We start from the raw sequence: 17,786 nt of genomic DNA on the forward strand, positions 1-17,786 counted from the left end.
AAAGAATGTCACACTTTTTTTCATCTCCTGTATGAATTCTATCTCATCTTTCCCTTTAAAGTCAGTTTTCTAGACTTCTGTTCCCTGCTTTCTATGCACGCTTCACCAAAGTCTCATCTGTAATAATCATTCTTCTCTCATAAGCTATTAACTGTTCCCTTTAATTATTTGCTGGACATTTCTAGATTTTTCTAGGACGTTCCTTTCGCCTTCTTTTTTCCTTCAGTATAAATATTCTTCCTTAACCTTCCCATCCACGATCACGACAATTTCTTTCCTAAGTTCCAAGCTGGTACTCACCTGTCTCCTGGACGCTTCCAGTCAGATGCTCTACAGTTTAAACTCAAGTGACTTATTGCTGGATTTATTGTCCCCTAACCCTGTGCGCACCCGTTCTGGCCCATGCACTGTATTTCTTCTCAGTGATTGAAACCATCTTTCTAGATTCCTCTTTCCATAAGCCCTCGCATTAAGTCCATTTGCAAATCTATTACCTCTAAGATACAAATGTAGTGATCTGAAGGGTCACCTGCACCCCAATGTTCACAGCAGCAATGTCCACAACGGCCAAACTATGGAAAGAACCAAGGTGTCCATCGACAGATGAATGGATAAAGAAGATGTGGTTCATATATACAATGGAATATTACTCAGCCATCAGAAAGGATGAATCCTTACTATGTACATCAATGTGGATGGAACTGGAGGGTATTATGCTGAGTGAAGTAAGTCATTCAGAGAAAGACAATTATCATACGGTTTCGCTCATATGTAGAATGTAAGAAACAGCACAGAAGATCATAGGAGAAAGGAGGGAAAACTGAATGGGAAATAATCAGAAAGGGAGACAGACCATGAGAGACTCTTAAACTCTAGGGAACAAACTGAAGGTTGCTGGAGCGGAGGTGGGTGGGGGGATGGGGTAACTGGGTGATGGGCACTAAATAGGGCACGTGATGTGAGGAGCACTGGGTGTTGTATGCAGCTGATGAATTTTTGGACTCTATGTCTGAATCTAATGAAACTACTAACAAAACAAACCAAATCTATTACTTCTATATTCCATATTGTCACAGGTTTGGTTTTCTAGGAAGCCGACTTTGCAGGGGAGATTAGTGTTCCGTGGGTTATTAGAAAGCATCATTTTCGGCCAAGGTGGGTAGAATGGAAAGAAAGGAGGACAGGCTGAGGAAGAAGCCGGGCTGTTCTACAGTCTTACCAAAAGCCCTCGCTGAGCCACAGGGAGCCCTGAAGCCACGATGGCCCTTAGAACCACCCAAAGTTGAAGCGAGGAGACTAGATCTTGTACCCACTTTCCTTGCAACCATGCCAGCGTGCATGGGTCGCCCTGAGAAAGGGCATGCCCTAGAGGATGGGCAGGGAAGGGTCTCTTTCGCCAAGGCAATTCACAAAGGGGGCTGTGAGTCAGCAGCGTTCCTAGCAGATAGGGAACCTGTCCTTCTTGCCTGAAGGGAGATGCCAGGGACACATCACAGTTTTCAACACACACATTTATCTGACTCGGCTGCTCCTTCCCTTCCTTGCTGTTTCTACCGCAGGGCAGACCCTCAACATTCATTCCCTCAAAAAAAAGGCACTGCCTTTCTCATTGGTCCACTCGCCTCTTACTTCATCTGCTGTATTCGGTCTTGGACGTTGCCACCAGCCGGAATGTGTCTGGCATTCTTCACACGGCACGCAAAGTCCCTCATGAACAGATCTCTGTCTAAAAATATGGCCAAATCATCCACGTTCCCTTCAGTCCTTTAGACTGTAGCTCAGCTGAATGCTTTATGTTTCCCTGAATAGACCAAACCAGCCGAGTTGCACAACTATAACTTTGCAAATGTTCTTTCTCGTTAGAAATGGGCTTCCTCACTACCTGATTTACTCTTGCACGTATTTTAATTCTTAGCTCAGAGATTAGCTTAACTATAAAGGCTTTTGCGGGGCGCTGGGTGGCTCAGTTGGTTAAGCATCAGCCTTCGGCTTGGGTCGTGATCTCAGGGTCCTGGGATCGAGTTCCATGTCAGACTCCCTGCTCAGCGGGGAGCATGCTTCTCCCTCTGCTTCTGCACTTCCTCTCTCACCCACTCTCTCTCTCTCCTTCAAATAAATAGTCTTAAAAAAATTAAAAATAAAGGCTTTTGTGACTCCCAGAGACAAAAGACTCAGTTTTTATTGATTCCAAATACTATAGTCATCGTATTCTTTACTGACTCTTCCTGAGACTATATATTCTTTAGTTTAAGAGTGATTTCCCTCCAATTTTATACCCTTAGACCTGAGTAAAATGTCTAAGTAAAGGAAAGATGGAAGAAAGAAAGGAAGTGAGGGAGGAAAGGAGGAATATGTCTCTCAAGTAGTCCCTCGGGATTTTCTGAGTTCTGGCGCGTGCTTATTTAAGTCCTCCACAACCCCCACCTCCAAGTCCTTTTAAAAGAAAGAAAATATGTTTGGTTAAGCATAATTCTATAAGAAAACTAAGAACATTGGAAAATGAGAGAGGATGTTTTACTGGACCAAATGTGTGGAGACATATGTAACGATTATTTTTGATAATTGCTGTGTCCTTAATCATTGACATTGAGAAATTCTCAGCAGCTGCTCCAGACATGTCCCTCGCTGTATCAGGAAGGTGGACCATGCGTGAGTCATTCCTGCCCTGGCAACAAGGGCTGGAGAGTTATCCCTGCCCTCAAGTACCCCTTCATCCGAGTGGGACCCCAGCCTCTCCTATCTCCTCCCAACCCAACATCCACCCCTTGGGTTCTTCCTTCTTCTTTTTTTTAAAAAAGATTTTATTTATTTATTTGACAGAGAGACAGCCAGCGAGAGAGGGAACACAGCAGGGGGAGTGGGGGAGGAAGAAGCAGGCTCCCAGCAGAGGAGCTCGATGCGGGGCTCGATCCCGGAACACCGGGATCACGCCCTGAGCTGAAGGCACACGCCTTACGACTGCGCCACCCAGGCGCCCCTTCTTTCTTTAATCACTTCTACTGTGAGAATCAGATTTTACACCCAGTTACTGCTGGGGACTTTCGTCAGCTCATCATTCATCCTAAAACTTCTCACACCTAGACCAATTCGGGGCCTCTTCCCTTCCTACCTCTTTAAAATTCATCGGAAAGACCCTTCTCAAATCTCTGAGTCTATTCATCCTTTTCACCTTTTTTTTCAGCAGGGGGCAGTAAAATTTCATATTTTTTCTTCCTGGATGCTACCTATTAAGGTAAGACCAGCTTTCAAAGTAAGAGCAGAGAACAAATGTCATTCAATTTTCACGGTGAGCCTTGTCTTAAAGAAGTCTTTCACGAGACAAGAATATTTCAGGGTTTGGTAAGTCAAAATTGTTATATTCTTTTGAGACATAGGAGACAGCAAGAGTGAGCAGGGGCCTGCAGTTGGCATATATAAAACAGCTAGAGGTGATCCTCGAATAGGAAAGCCACAAGAGTCAAATCCAAACCCCCAGGTCAGCAGCAGCTCCGAGGGGATCCCAGGGCGCTAGGGCAAAGGGAGCAGACGAAGGGGGAAGGGATCCCGGGATTCACCTTTGTGACTCATGGCTAAAGCTAAGGACTTTTCTGGTGGAAAGAAATGGGGAAAAGAGAGGAGAGAGGCTAGTACTTGGTTTGAATGTTGTTTACTGTAGCAGCTCCCAAAATATTTCAGTCAGTGCTACCAAAGCATGTATGGAAGGAACTGCAGGTCTGAATTGTCTGTTCAGTCATGACTGATGGTACTGATGAAAGAAAGATGAACTGAATATAAAGGAGCCTAAGCTGATAAAGTTGGTGAAATCTGAACCCTGAGTTGATGAGAAATAAGACTGAGAAAGTGGTGTCATTACCATACAATAAGAATAACACATTTTCTGAGAACTCAGCAAATGTCGGTTCCGGCCCTAAGCCCTTCACACGTGCTGTCTAAATGGGTTCCCTCCTGTAATCCTCCCAACGAGGTGTCTTGTGCCTGTCTGATCGAGCTGCCCTGTTCTCTGGGCCCTGCTTTTGAGCTCTTCTCTCCCAGCTTTGCAGAGGAATTCATTCCAGTTCATCCTTCAGAACTCCCCTCAAACGTCACTTCCTTTCCCGACCTTCCCTATTCGGTCAAATCTTCCTATTACAGCCTTTCAAAGCTCTGCAGTCCTCACTTTCATAGCTTGTAAAATGGCTGCACTTTAATATTTGTGAAAAGAGTAGAGACTAGAGTTAAGACAAATGAGCAAAGCATCTGGCCTACTTTGGATGAGAGAGGTAAACAAAAATATTAGTTCTCTGATGGGTTAAGGATTATAGATGACACCGGTCTATCAACAGGATGGCTGTGGGGCCCGGGTAGTTTGCAGGGACTGTGTTGTCACACAGTGACTTCATCAAGAGCCCATCCCACTTCCCCAGAACGGCAACACACCCTTCTGGCCCTAACTGTATCATGGCTGTCGGGCTCCTCTGCTATGTGGCCCTTTACCTTCTGGAGGCAGGTGAGTCATAGACACAGATTTCTCTAAAATTAGAAAGGTACATTTTCCCTTGTTCTGGTTCTGCACTGGTTCCAGCATCAAGGCCTCTGTTGCTAATTTTTGTCTCCTTTTCTCAGGCCTCGTGGATGCTGGTGTCTCCCAGATGCCAAGACACTGTGTTTCAGGGACAGGAAAGAAGATTGTTCTGGAATGTTCTCAAACTCTGGGCCATGACAACATGTACTGGTATCGACAAGACCCAGGAAAGGCACTACAGCTGATCCATTATTCATATGGTGTTAATACCACTGAGGAAACAGAGCTCTCCTCTGGATCAACTGTCTCCAGAATAAAGAAGGAGCATTTTCCCCTAACGCTGGAGTCGGCCAGCCCCTCACAGACATCTCTGTACCTCTGTGCCAGCAGTGAATACACAGTGCCACACAGGCACCTGCAGCCTGCATAAAAAGGGCAGAATCACAAAGGTGAGGAAGCCCCACCCGACCTCATTGGAAACTACAAAAGCCACGGCAAATCTTCCCAGACTCCGCAGCCCTGAGAAGGCTGTGTGGTCTGAGCAACAATCCGGGTAGAAAACCAATCCTGGGTCAGTGTCTACCAAGCTGGGGAATGGTCCAGCCCACAGTCGGACTAACTTCTGTCCTGCATCTTGGTCCAGTCCGACAGGAGGTTCATCGGTTCTGTGGATGGCTTCAAGTAACCCAACTTTTAGCTCCACGGATTTCTATCTGATTGATTCCAAACTTGATCTTTATTGTTCCTTCCTTATTCTTATATTTGTTTACCTTTTGCTTCTCTTTACAGTTTCTTGAGGTAGAAATTTAAAGAATGCAGACCTTTGGTTTGTTTCCTCTAATGTAGTCATTTAAAGCTATAAATATCCCTTTAGTCACTACTGCATTCCATGTGATTTGATATATTTCTGCTTCAGTCAGTTAAAAATATAATTTGCCTTGAGATTTCTTCTGTGACCCATGATTCATTTAAGAGTATGTTGTCAAATTTGCAAGTATTGGGGCATTTCCCAAATTTCTTTCTGTTGTTTATTTCTAAATAGTTTGATCGGAGAAGATCCTTTATATTTTTTCAATCCTTTGATATATGCTGAGATTGTTTTATGGCACAATATATGGTCTATATTGGAAAACATTCTATGTGTTCTTGAAAACAATGCGTATTTTGTGGTTGTAGAGCAGAGCGTTCTAAAACTATCAGTTAGGTCAACTTGGTTGATAGTGTTTTTCAAGTCTCTTTACCCTGACTTGTTCTGTCTGGTTGGTATGATCCATTGTTGAAGGTGGAGTATTGAAACCACCAACTACAGTTTTGATACGTTCATTTCTTCTGTCATTGTGTCAGTTCTTACTTCATGTATTTTGGGACTCTACTGGTATGTGTCAGGAGATCTCCCCACAGTACTGCCAAATGCTCTCTACACAAAAATGAACTAAATTTAGAGATTTGTGGGAGGCCACCAAGTTTACCAATATATGCAAAATGAGAGCATCAGGAAAAGAGGAGGAAGAGAAAGAGCAAGAACAAATCATAGCCAAAAATGTATCCAATGATAGAAAACGTTAATCAACAGAACCTAGAAGCTTAATGACTCTCCGTTACAATAAACACAGAGATCCTTATCTAGATGTTATAGTCAAACCTCAGAAAGCCAAAATACACAGAGAAAATGTTTAAATCAACAAGAAAATGAGAAAAATGAGAAAAAAAGACTCCTCATGTACAGCAGACCGGCAATACGGGTGACTCCTGACTTTTCCTCAGAAATGACGGAGGTCAAAGGAGAGCGTGACGTGCAGCAAGAAACAAACAAAAGTCACCAAGAATTCTATACCCAACAAAGCTATCCTTTGAAAATAAAGGTGAAATAAAGACATTCCCAGATAAGCAAAAAATAAGGTATTTCATAGTTAGCAGACTTGCCTTACAGAAAAATATTTAAGACACAGCCTGAAAGAAAATGACACTGATAGTACCTTGAGTCCACAGGAAGAAATAAAAGCACTTGAAAGAGTGAATGTAAAAGGAATCATAGATAGATAAACATAAAAGCAGAAGTTAATGAGGTAGCCAATTTTGGGACAATAGAACTAAGAAATAAATAAGCTAATTTCTTGGAAAAAAATAGAACGTTGCTTGCCAATTAAAAGACAGAGAAAAATTATACTAGACAAGGAATGTCAAGGGGGAAATTATCACAATAGAGTACGTTTTTTAAGACAATATTTTGTACAATTCTCTACAAATAACTTCCAAGCTTAAATGGATCTCATTTTCGGAAAATACAGTTTCATAAAACTGTAATGCAGATGGAAAGTCTAAGCAGAACAATGGCTCATGGCTATAAGAGAAATACATGCGCTGTCACCATCCCCAAAACCATCCCAGCAGCAATGAAAATAAAAGGTGGGAGGAGAGTTTATGGCGCATTTGGCAGTATGTACATTCCCAGAATCACACTCCCTGAAATTATCTCCTTTACTGGAAGCAAACTGGTAGCCAAAGGAACAGAAATAGTTAACACAAAAATACATTCTGCTGGATGAAATATTTACTATAAATAGAAATGTTCGCATGAAGACAAAATTCTTCAGAATTCTCTCCTAATTCTCATAATAAGAGACCCACCTGGTTACAAGGATGATTCCGCACGATAAAGAAAATATTTGGAATCACTTAAGACTTGCTAAATGTTAAACGTAATTTGTTAGCAAATAAGAAATATGAAAAGGGGGGATAATCAGAGGGGGGAATGAAACATGAGAGACTATGGACTGTGAGAGGCAAACTGAGGACTTCAGAGGGGAGGGGGTGGGGGAAGGGGATAGCCTGGTGATGGGTAGTAGGGAGGGCACGTATTGCATGGTGCACTGGGTGTTATACGCAAGTAATGATGCATCAAACTTTACATCGGAATCTGGTGATGTACTGTATGGTGATTAACACAATATAATAAAATAAAATTTAAAAAAAAAAAAAAGAAATATGACAACAAAAGGACAGAACCTGGAAATGGACAGCAACAGACCTTTAGACAAGAAATCCACCAAGAATTTAGAAAAGAAATTGTGCTTGAGTCAGCTACCTACTAAAGTATGCTCAAGGTTTTCAACAAGAATAGAGAGATCTAGTCTAGGATACCTGAGAGTAAAGGATATTTTGCATTTCAGGCAGATGGGGAATGGCATGCCAAGTGTGGTTTTAGATTTAGAAGTTAGAGTAAATTGAAAAACAATCCTGCAGGAGAAAAAGCTCCCATCAAACTCTTAAAAGAGAGAGAGATAGAGAGAGAGAGAGAAAAAGAATCTTCGAGAAATTCATTATTAATTGTTGAAAATACAGGTTTTGGAATTAGACCTATCTGGTCACTTTCTGGTTTTGCCAAGTTACTGAACCTCTCTAAAGATAATTTCCTAGTCTATAAAATGGAATCAGTAATATATGTCTCCCAGAGGTTTATTTAGTCGAGAAAATGTATGTGGATTGCCTAACAAAATCCCCAGCATAGAAATTAGACACAATAATAGATAATGATGTCGGTAGCAGTAATATTAGTAGCAGTGCGCTAGTTAACTAGTACTAGTTAGCCATTTTGAGAGCTAAATCTTAATGAATGGTTACCACATGTGACATCACAGGCAAACCACCTACAGGCTGACAAGAGCTGGAAGAAGACCTGCTCCTTTTCCTATCCTGCCCTGGGCATCAGGCCCCTCTGAAGACTAAATTTTCGTCTCCTGGCAGCAGGTGAGATCATGGAACACAAAGAACAATCATATAGTGGGATTTCTAGGCTCTAGCACAAGCCTTTTTTTTTTTTTTTTTTCATGGCCAAAATGGCGGACACTGCCTACAACGTCTGCATCCTTTCCCCACAGGTCACTTGGATATTAGAGTAATCCAGAATCTAGATATAAAACAGAACAGGGGGAAAAAAGCTTTTGTTTGAATGTCTTTAGGACTCTGTTCATAACAGAATGTTCTGGTGTAACCAAGTCCCAGTGTTGGGGTGACAGCTGATCCACGGCTCACTTGTTGCCGGCAAGACTGAAAAAAATCCTTGAGGCTCACAGTGTCTCCTGGAAGAAGGAGGAGGATTTCTTCAGGCCCCGGAGACACCTTCACACTTCTGTACCAGCAGCTTATCTACAACAATCTACAGCCACATCCTCAGGTGGCCTAGCATTTGAGAAAAACGAAAAAAAAAAAATCTTCCTAGAAATAATGCAAAGTAGCGAAAAGCCACATCTATCACATTTGAACTTCAGTTCATCTGTGATGACTCGTATCTCATAATTTCCCCAAAATGCTTTTCTCTCCAAGCAAGCGGTTTGAGAGCAGTTGCTAGATCGTTCAAATGGATTAGTAGCTCTAAGTACCTGCATAGCGTTCGTCCACACCCAGTTCCATCTGCTGGCACCTTCGGTGAGATGAGTTCCTACACCAGATCCAAATCACCTGGGAGCGTGTTCTCGGCACCTACCGGATTTTCCTGGCTTTGTGCATATTTAGTTGCTCCATTCCCTCTACCACACCTGTTCACTCCCTTGCAAGGCAGCCCAGGGACAGAGAACGGGCACAGGCATTCTATGGGAAGCATGCTGAGATTATATAGTGGAAATTCATGGAAACGAATAACACTAGGCTCGCTAAAGATTAGAGTGCTTTTAGAGTAAAATCTGAAGTTGGTTAGAGGGATAAAATGGGAACAAGTTTCCAGAGGGGTGTTTGCAGGAAACCCTCAAGAGTCCATGCAACAGCACTCAACTTACCAGAAGAGGCTAGTAAGGATTCAAAAGACACAAACCCGCCATATCCCCAAGGATGTATCATATAAGGGAAATTAGACTTCACAGAGGTAAAAAACTGCCAAGCAAATTCTTTAAGAGAACATCATAAACAATTAAATGACCTGGAAAAATGAAACCGGCCACATTCTGCTACATCTCAGAGGCTTTTGATTCTTTTTTGAAGCAGCGAGGGAGGAGGGCGTGGTCTCTGGCCCGGAGTAGATGAACAGCGTTGGCGGCAGAGACTAAACGCATCACAGCACCGACGCTGTCGTGAGCAAAAGGATCCTCTGCTGTGTTGTCATTTGTCTCTTCAGAGTAGGTGAGTCCCAGGCACCTGTCATGGGCTTCCCGGGCTCCAAACATGGGATGTTTATTCAAGATGGTGGCATCTGTCCCCTCTCTCCGGGCTCTATCTTTATTTGACCACCTTTTCTTCCTGCCACAGGCCTCAAGGATGCTGTGGTCGCACAGTTCCCAAGACATAGGGTCTTGGGGACGGGAAAGGAATTAACCCTACAGTGTTCACAGGATATGAGCTATGTTTCAATGTACTGGTATCGCCAAGACCCAGGATTTGGACTGCGGCTGATCTGCTACTCAACTGGCATTCACACCTTTGAAAAAGGAGATGTCCCTCAGGGCTATCGTGTCTCTCGAAATGAATTGCAATCTTTTCCCCTGACCCTGGAGTCTGCCAGTGCCAACCAGACATCTGTGTACCTCTGTGCCAGCAGTGAGCCACAGCGGAGCACAGCCGTATCCTCTCTGCACAAGAAACGGGCAAACCAAGGAGTCAGGGGACCCTGCCCTCAAGATTCCTGACCCAAATTACGAGAAGTTGTCTCACAAGATTGCACTGAAACCCTGCCTTGACTGTAGCATTCCTTATTTTTTTCCCATTCTTGTCCCTCCTAGACATCTTTCCTGGCGTCATCCAAGTCTTCGCCCCTGGCTAATACTGCACTAGACTAGAAAGCATTAACCCAAAGTGACTATTTCCTAAGGCAAACTTCAGTTCTCGGATACAGATGTGGTGAAATTTTTAATACAACTGAATTCTGATCAAGTAAAGAAAAAAACCTGTCAGATTTACAAAGATCCTTCAAAGATTCTACAATGGCATCTCTTGATGACTAATGGAGTCGTACGGGCAAATCAGAGGGTAGCGGGGCTTCCTCAGATGTGGAATCCTGAGCATGAGTAACAGAGGACGCAGAGGATCAAGCCAGTTTCAGACAACTTGTGGACTCAGGATTACCGAAAAGGGGGGGAAAGTTAGTGGAGGGGAGGGGGGTGGGTAATAAGAGACATGAAATGTGTTTGCTCATAGGGGTTGTCAGGGAGCAGAAACTCACCTGGGTAGATGCAGGTGTAATTTTTAAAATGAAAACCTGTGGTGTTGAGTAGACAGATCAGAGATGCAACAGGGTCACTGTGTAGTTTCCCAAAGGAAACTGTTGGGTGATAACCAACTGTATTCGTCTTCTGTTGCTGTGTAACAAATAGTGCAAATACGCAGGTTACAAGGACCCCAATTTATCCTCCCACTGTTCTGCATTTTGGAAGACCAGGATGGTTGGCTTGTGTTGGCTTGTGTTCTCTGCTCAAGGTCTGCTAGGATCACGGTGTCATCTGGCTGCATTTTCTTCTGGAGCCCACTCCTCTCCTGACTCAATCTTATTATTGGCAGAACTCAGTTACTTGTGGTGGTAGTTATGAGGGCCCTGTTTCCTTGATGGTGGTCACTGGGGGTTGTCTGTAGTTCCTTGCAGTCTCGCTTTGGTCCCCTCCATCTTCAAGGACAGAAATGCACGTCAAATCCTTCTGATGCTTTGGAAACCTCTGAAACCTCCTCTTTTGCTGCCAGCTGGAGAAAACTGTGCCTTGAAGGGCTCGTGTGATTGGATTAGGATAGGTTTATCTGGGTAATATCCCTTTTGCCAAATAATGGAACACAATCATAGGAGAGATTTCATTATATTTACAGGTACCTCCTTACTCTCAAAGGGGAGGGGAATCATACACGGGCGAGCGTCACTGCTTGTTGCTCTTAGAATTCTGTCTACCACATCAAAGGGGAACAAATGCCAAGAATATCAGGACAAGAAATTCAAAGAGCATGCAATTAAGTGCACTGAATTCGAATTCCAAACTACTGGAGAGATGTTTCTGAGTCCTGGCCACACGATAGGTGAAGTTTTCTTCCTACTGTTTTATCAAGGACACAGAATAAAAGCAGAGTGGTGTGGCCTTTGGTAAAGCAAGCCGACGGAAGTTATACGAGGGAAAGGTCAGGAGGAAAGTTCTAGCTCCTACTCGAAGGACACCAAAGCCTCAGGGTAAGGAGCCAAATTGTTTTAGTCCCTGGGTTGAGAAAAGGGATGAGAGATGAGACCAGGGAAAGGGATGGGGTAAAGATTGAGAGAACTTTTTTGAAGAGAATAAAATTGGTTGGCGGAGGGAACACGATCTATAATGAGCTTCATTCCTATGAATTTTGAGGTAACCTACCATAGAAATATCTTATCAGTTGATCGATTATTTGGGGAGCTAGCATAATCCTTTGCAATTCCAATGGGCTTCCAGAAAACAACAAATATCAGGGTCTAGTTAACAGGACATTATCTAGTATGATTTTAGTCCTGTTGTCAGCGAATTTGTGAAAGTTTCCTGGAGAAATTGAGGGATCTTCTGGATACAGACAGGGCCTCGGGTGGCAAACTGTCTCATGAGTTGACCTACCCTTCCAAGATTAGACAACAGATCTCTTGTCAGCATAGCCTAAGTATTAATGGGTTAAGCAGGACTGAATTGCCACCTGCTGCCACAGCTGGAGAGAGTGATAACTAGAAGAGGAGGAAAAACGTATCTTCTTGGAGAGAAAAGGTACTCTCTAGGATGGCATCAGTCTTGTCTTTCTCTACAAGCTGGCTGCTGTCCACTGCCCCGAGATGGGGAGCACAAGAATCCCACTTTGTTTTGTTTTGTTTTTTTAAGATTTTATTTATTTATGTGACAGAGAGACAGCCAGTGAGAGAGGGAACACAAGCAGGGGGAGTGGGAGAGGAAGAAGCAGGCCCCCAGCGGAGGAGCCCGATGTGGGACTCGATCCGGAACGCCGGGATCACGCCCTGAGCCGAAGGCAGACGCTTAACGACTGCACCACCCAGGCGCCCAAGAGTCCCACTTTGTAATTAATGAGTTCTAGATCTGTCCTTTCCACCCTGATTCCTTGTTTGAACTTAAGTCCATTCAGGACACCCCTCCCTGGAGTTGAAACACAACATGTCATCTTTGCCCTCCAAGCTACCCTCTGGTTTCCTGAGTTGATGAATTCAAGTATGAGCCATTTACTTGCACGAGATTGAAGTTGTGCTTTGTTTCTCTTCCTCCTTGACCCTGGACATCCAACCTGTATTCAAGACATTTGATTGCTGGGGGCACCTGGGTGGCACAGCGGTTGAGCGTCTGCCTTCAGCTCAGGGCGTGATTCCGGCATTATGGGATCGAGCCCCACATCAGGCTTCTCTGCTGGGAGCCTGCTTCTTTCTCTCCCACTCCCCCTGCTTGTGTTCCCTCTCTCGCTGGCTGTCTCTATCTCTGTCGAATAAATAATAAATTCTTTAAAAAAAAAAAGACATTTGATTGCTAACGCCTACATAACTTTTCTCTTCATCCATTCTCTCAATGTCGCTACTGTCCTGTTTATGCTCTTATCAGCTCTGCAGGTAAATTTAGTAGCCTCTTTATCCACATCTTAGGCTCCAGCCTCCCCCATCTAATGCAGTGTCAGCATCCCAGTGCCAAGTGCAGTCTCCTTGATTGCAAAACTCTGGCCATGTCCCTCCCCCGACCTGCATCTTTCATGGGCTCTCTGTGGTCCAACAGGTATAAAATCTAAACTTACTATCATAGAAAGAAACTTACAATGATTCCTTTAAATATTTTGAAAAGAAGGAAATTAAATCCCTTACCAAAAAGATATTGTTGTATTAGAATGTCCAGTTCTCATTAGAGTCTAGGATAATGATAAAGAGGTCTTTATTTTTCCTTCTTGAGTTATGGATCCCTTTCTGCATTAGGTCCATCACAGCTGGGCATTGGGGAAGACATACCCATGTGCTGTGAGTAGCTGGAATGGGTCAGTGCTTCCAAATCTTCAGGCCTTCTCAGGAGAAAAACAAATGACCTGACCGAATCCAGCCTGACACATGAGACAATTAACCCTCTGTCTCCATGTTTGCCAGCTCTTAAAGCATGTGTATACTATGCTGACAAGTTCTCTTTTTCCTTCAATCTACCAAATCTTTTCCCAGTTCCCAAGCTTGATACAGACCAGCAGAGGAGCCCTGTGTATGGTAGTGGGTTTGGGAAGAGACATAAGTCAACCACGAGGACAGAAGCGTGTGGCAATGGACAAAACTTCCTGCATATATAAGGTACAATGACAACCCTCTGAGAAAAATCCAGCCACACCTTCTATCACTCACGTTCTCACACACTCTACTCCAGCAACATTGAACTCGAGCCATTTCTAAACACTCGGCACATATATTTCCCTCGAATGGCCCATCTGACAAACTCATTTTGCTCTTCAAAATATTGCTTAAAATAACAATATCTGAAATGTGCTGTTTTCCCAAGACTGTGGGCTCCTTCTGCGATACTCCCACCACACCTTGCACAATTCTTCCTTTCTGCAGCTGCCAAATTAAAATGATTACTGGGACGGCTATCTTCCCATTGGACTACTTTAAGAAGATAGGTGTTTCCATCATTCCTTCCCTAGAATCTTCCCCCATGCATGGCACACAAGTTCAGTGAATGATCAATATTAAATATTATCAGCATGGAGACAGAGATGTTGTCTTTTATGGTTCCTGACTGTTCCATGGTGTAAAGCAGCACCTGCCACGTAATTGATATTTGTTATATGTCCATTGGGGACAGAATGGCTCAGCAATCTCTAAGATGACTGGGCCCTGGGCTTGCCTGCTCTCCTCCCCCTAAAAATTGTATATCTTAAGTCTAATCAGTTTCCAAACTTACCTTCCTTTTCTGGCAAAGGGTTCCTGATCGGCCAAATGCACCCCCAAAATGTTTATTTGCTAATTCTCAGAATCTGTGAATATATCGTCTTCCAACAGGGCAGAAGAGAATTACATTTGTAGATGCAGTTAAATTTGCGAATCAGTTGACCTTGAGATAGGTGGTGAGAGTACTCTGGATTACCCAGGTGGGCCCAGTTAAACACATGGGTCCTTACAGATGATGTGGGAGGGATTCCACCTGCTGTGGCTGTCTTCAAAGATGGAGGAAGGTGGCCTCTAGGAGCTGGAAAAGGCAAAGAAACGGATTGTCCCCAGAGCCCCCAGCCCCACCACACCTTGAGTCCAACCCAATGAGACTCATGTCAAACCTGCAACCTGCAGTAAGATAATAAACCGGGGTTGTTTTAAGCCGCTGAGTTTGTGGAACTGTTATAGCAGCGGTAGAAAACGAGCACAGAGCCCGGCTTCCGAGCCCCTGAAAGGCGGCTGCCACTGAAGAAAGCCACTGTGGGAGAAGCCGAAGAAGAGGCAAAGGGATAATAAGGACAAGAGTTTGAATCAGATGATGCCGTTTCTTAAGGCAGATGCTGCCAGTTTCTGCTCTTGGCGTGCTCCATTTCTGCAAACACTCCTCTGCACAGGCTTAGGATCAGAATGTTCCGGCAGGGTGTCCCTGCCAGCCTCGGAGGGCCTATTCTCTTGGAAAGAATCCTGCCTGTGGTCTGACCATCAGTGGCCAGGGCATGGCCACGGCCGCTGCTAAGGAGCTCAGAGCCAGCCAGGTGCTGCTGCTGGGGCCGGCAGGGAGCTTGAGACCCCTGACATAGGATGTTGCTTTCCATATAGCAAGAAATTAGAATCTGTTTTTATTGTGAATATCAACAGAAGCCCACTCCCTTTTCAGCTTCCATCTCCCTGCAAGGTGACCACACACACCACACACACACACACTCAAGCATGCAATGGAAAAAGAGGGAGGGAGAGGGAGACAGAGAGAGAGAAAGGAGAAGAACGATCTCCCCTTGGCCCTTGAACATTCAAGCAGTAACCAGACCCCCCCCCCAGTCCCTCTGAGCCAGAGTTTATCAATGCAGCTACACCCTCTGCACAAAGAGGGCAAACCCAAGGTAGGCAGAGCCTCTGCCCTCCCGAGCCCAAGCCCCACCCACAGGAGGGTGCAGACACGTGCCCTACCCAGTCGGTAGACTTTCCTTGGCTTTTTCCCAACGTAATTGCTTTCTTACCGCATCTTGCCATGGATTTTAGTCTTGGTGATTGCATGTTTTCTGTTACTGCTATCACAAGTTACCCCAAGCTCAAGTGGCTTACAACAACACAAATCTATTATCTTACGGTTCTGGAAGTGAGAAGTCCAATAGAGGTCCCGTCCAGCTAAAATCAGTGTATTGGCAGCCCTACATTTCTTTCTGAAGGCTCTAGGAGAGAATCAAATGCCCTTGCCTCGTGACCTTCTTCCTCTATCTTCACAACCAGCAAGATTTCATCTCCGCAGCCCTTGTTCCACACTCACGTCTTCCGCCAAACACAGCTGGGAAAGACTCCCTGCTTTTAAAGACCCGTGTGATTAGGGCCCTCTGGGTGGTTAAGCACCTGCCTTCTGGCTCAGGTCATGATCCCAGGGTCCTGGAATGGAGTCCCGCATCAAGCTCCCTGCTCAGTGGGAAGCCTGCTTCTCCCTTTCTCTCTGCCCCTGCTTGCGTGTGTGCTGTCAAATAAATAAATAAAATCTTAAAAAAAAAAAAAGACCCATGTGATTAGACTGGGCTCCCCTAGCTCAAGGTCAGCTGGTTATTAACCTTAATTGTATCCACCACCTTAATTCCCTTTTTAATGGAATCTAAACCTTCACAGTTGGTGGGGATTAAAATGAGAGCATCTTTCTGCCCTTCAACAGATGACTGGATTAAGAAGCTGTGGTCCATATATACAATGGAATATTACTCAGCTATCAGAAATAACGAATTCTCAACATTTGCTGCAACATGGACGGCACTGGAGGAGATAATGCTAAGTGAAATAAGTCAAGCAGAGAAAGACAATTATCATATGATTTCTCTCATCTATGGAACATAAGAACTAGGATGATCGGTAGGGGAAGAAAGGGATAAAGAAAGGGGGGTAATCAGAAGGGAGAATGAAGCATGAGAGACTATGGACTATGAGAAGCAAACTGAAGACTTCAGAGGGGAGGGGGTGGGGGAATGGGATAGACCGGTGATGGGTAGTAAGGAGGGCACGTATTGCATGGTGCACTGGGTGTTATACGCAACTAATGAAGCATCGAACTTTACATCGGAATCCGGGGATGTACTGTATGGTGATTAACATAATATAATAAAAATAAATAAATAAATAAAATAAAATGAGAGCATCTTTAAGAGCCCATTTTCCTGCCTGTTGTAGAGAAATGCCACTAGAGGGCAGTAACACATTCCTTATTATGAAGGTTCCATTTCCGATCACGATAAATGAGAAAATTTGATAAAATGGAGCACTGTATCACCAATTAAAAGAGAACTCAGTATACTAATCTCTCTCATGAGGTCTTTCAAAGGTTAATCATACAACAGGAAAATAGAGAGGGTAGAGCAACGTCCTCAGAACGGAAACAGTCTAAGCGTAAGTAAAGTAGGATTTGAAGTGCGGTGAATACTCAGGATCCCCCATTGGAAGAATATTGCTGTGCACTGAAAGGAATAGACATGTTCTTCGACGGGTTTTTACGAAAGGGCTCCTCCGTGGGGTAGAGGCAGGCATGAATATTGTCCGGAGACTATTATCCAGAAGAATGGGGGGGAGATGCAGCAGATTTAGGAAGCGGTGCCTCTGAGGAGGGGGCTGAGAGCAGACACGGAGGCCGGCCTGGGAGAGACATGGACAGATGGGCAGCACAGAACCGAACACATTACATTAAAGGACAAAAGACGGAGGGAGATGTTTCGGGGCTCCCGACTGTCTACAGGATTCTCTTTTCTTCCCGTCCCATTGTTAGGGACACAGAAGCCCGCCCCACATTGGGGAAACCTTCCCAAACTCTGGAATGGGGTGGCCTTGGGAAGGAGAGATCAGAAGGAAGGTTCTAGGAGGGAAGGGTGGGACGGTTTAGCAACTGGCTCGTGATCTAAGGATCTCAGGGACATCGCTTTAGTGTCTTGGTTGATACAGAGAAAGAAAGGGGAGACCAGAGCAGCCTTACCATCAGTGGGGTGGGGAGGACGGGAGCAGCCTGTGTCTGAGGAAAGTGAACCAGCTGCTGAGGGACAGGAATATAGAATCAGATGCCTCCTGAAGCTTGCATTAATCTAACATGGAGAATGTTCGAGATAAACTGTAAAATCTTTGACTTGTAATTATCCACCTCTATGGTGTTGGAAAATCCACTGGACAGGTGTGTAAATAGTGAGTAGCTTTGGGGGTGCA

At 44.3% G+C, this 17,786-nt stretch overlaps 1 long non-coding RNA gene and 2 gene segments (V, D, J or C); 2 read left to right on the forward strand and 1 right to left on the reverse strand.

Annotated features, from left to right (window-relative positions):
- Window positions 1–17,786, reverse strand: part of LOC117795175 — a 140,080-nt gene that overhangs the window by 86,978 nt on the left and 35,316 nt on the right. The window lies entirely within an intron of this gene.
- The window catches only part of LOC109490378, a 139,661-nt gene that overhangs the window by 81,628 nt on the left and 40,247 nt on the right, over window positions 1–17,786 (forward strand).
- Window positions 4,153–4,946, forward strand: LOC109490375. The segment is given in 2 exon segments: window positions 4,153–4,486; window positions 4,603–4,946. Coding segments are annotated over 2 exon segments (378 nt in total).

Source organism: Ailuropoda melanoleuca, chromosome 1 (assembly GCF_002007445.2).
Source record: "Ailuropoda melanoleuca isolate Jingjing chromosome 1, ASM200744v2, whole genome shotgun sequence".
NCBI classification, from domain to species: Eukaryota; Metazoa; Chordata; class Mammalia; order Carnivora; family Ursidae; genus Ailuropoda; species Ailuropoda melanoleuca.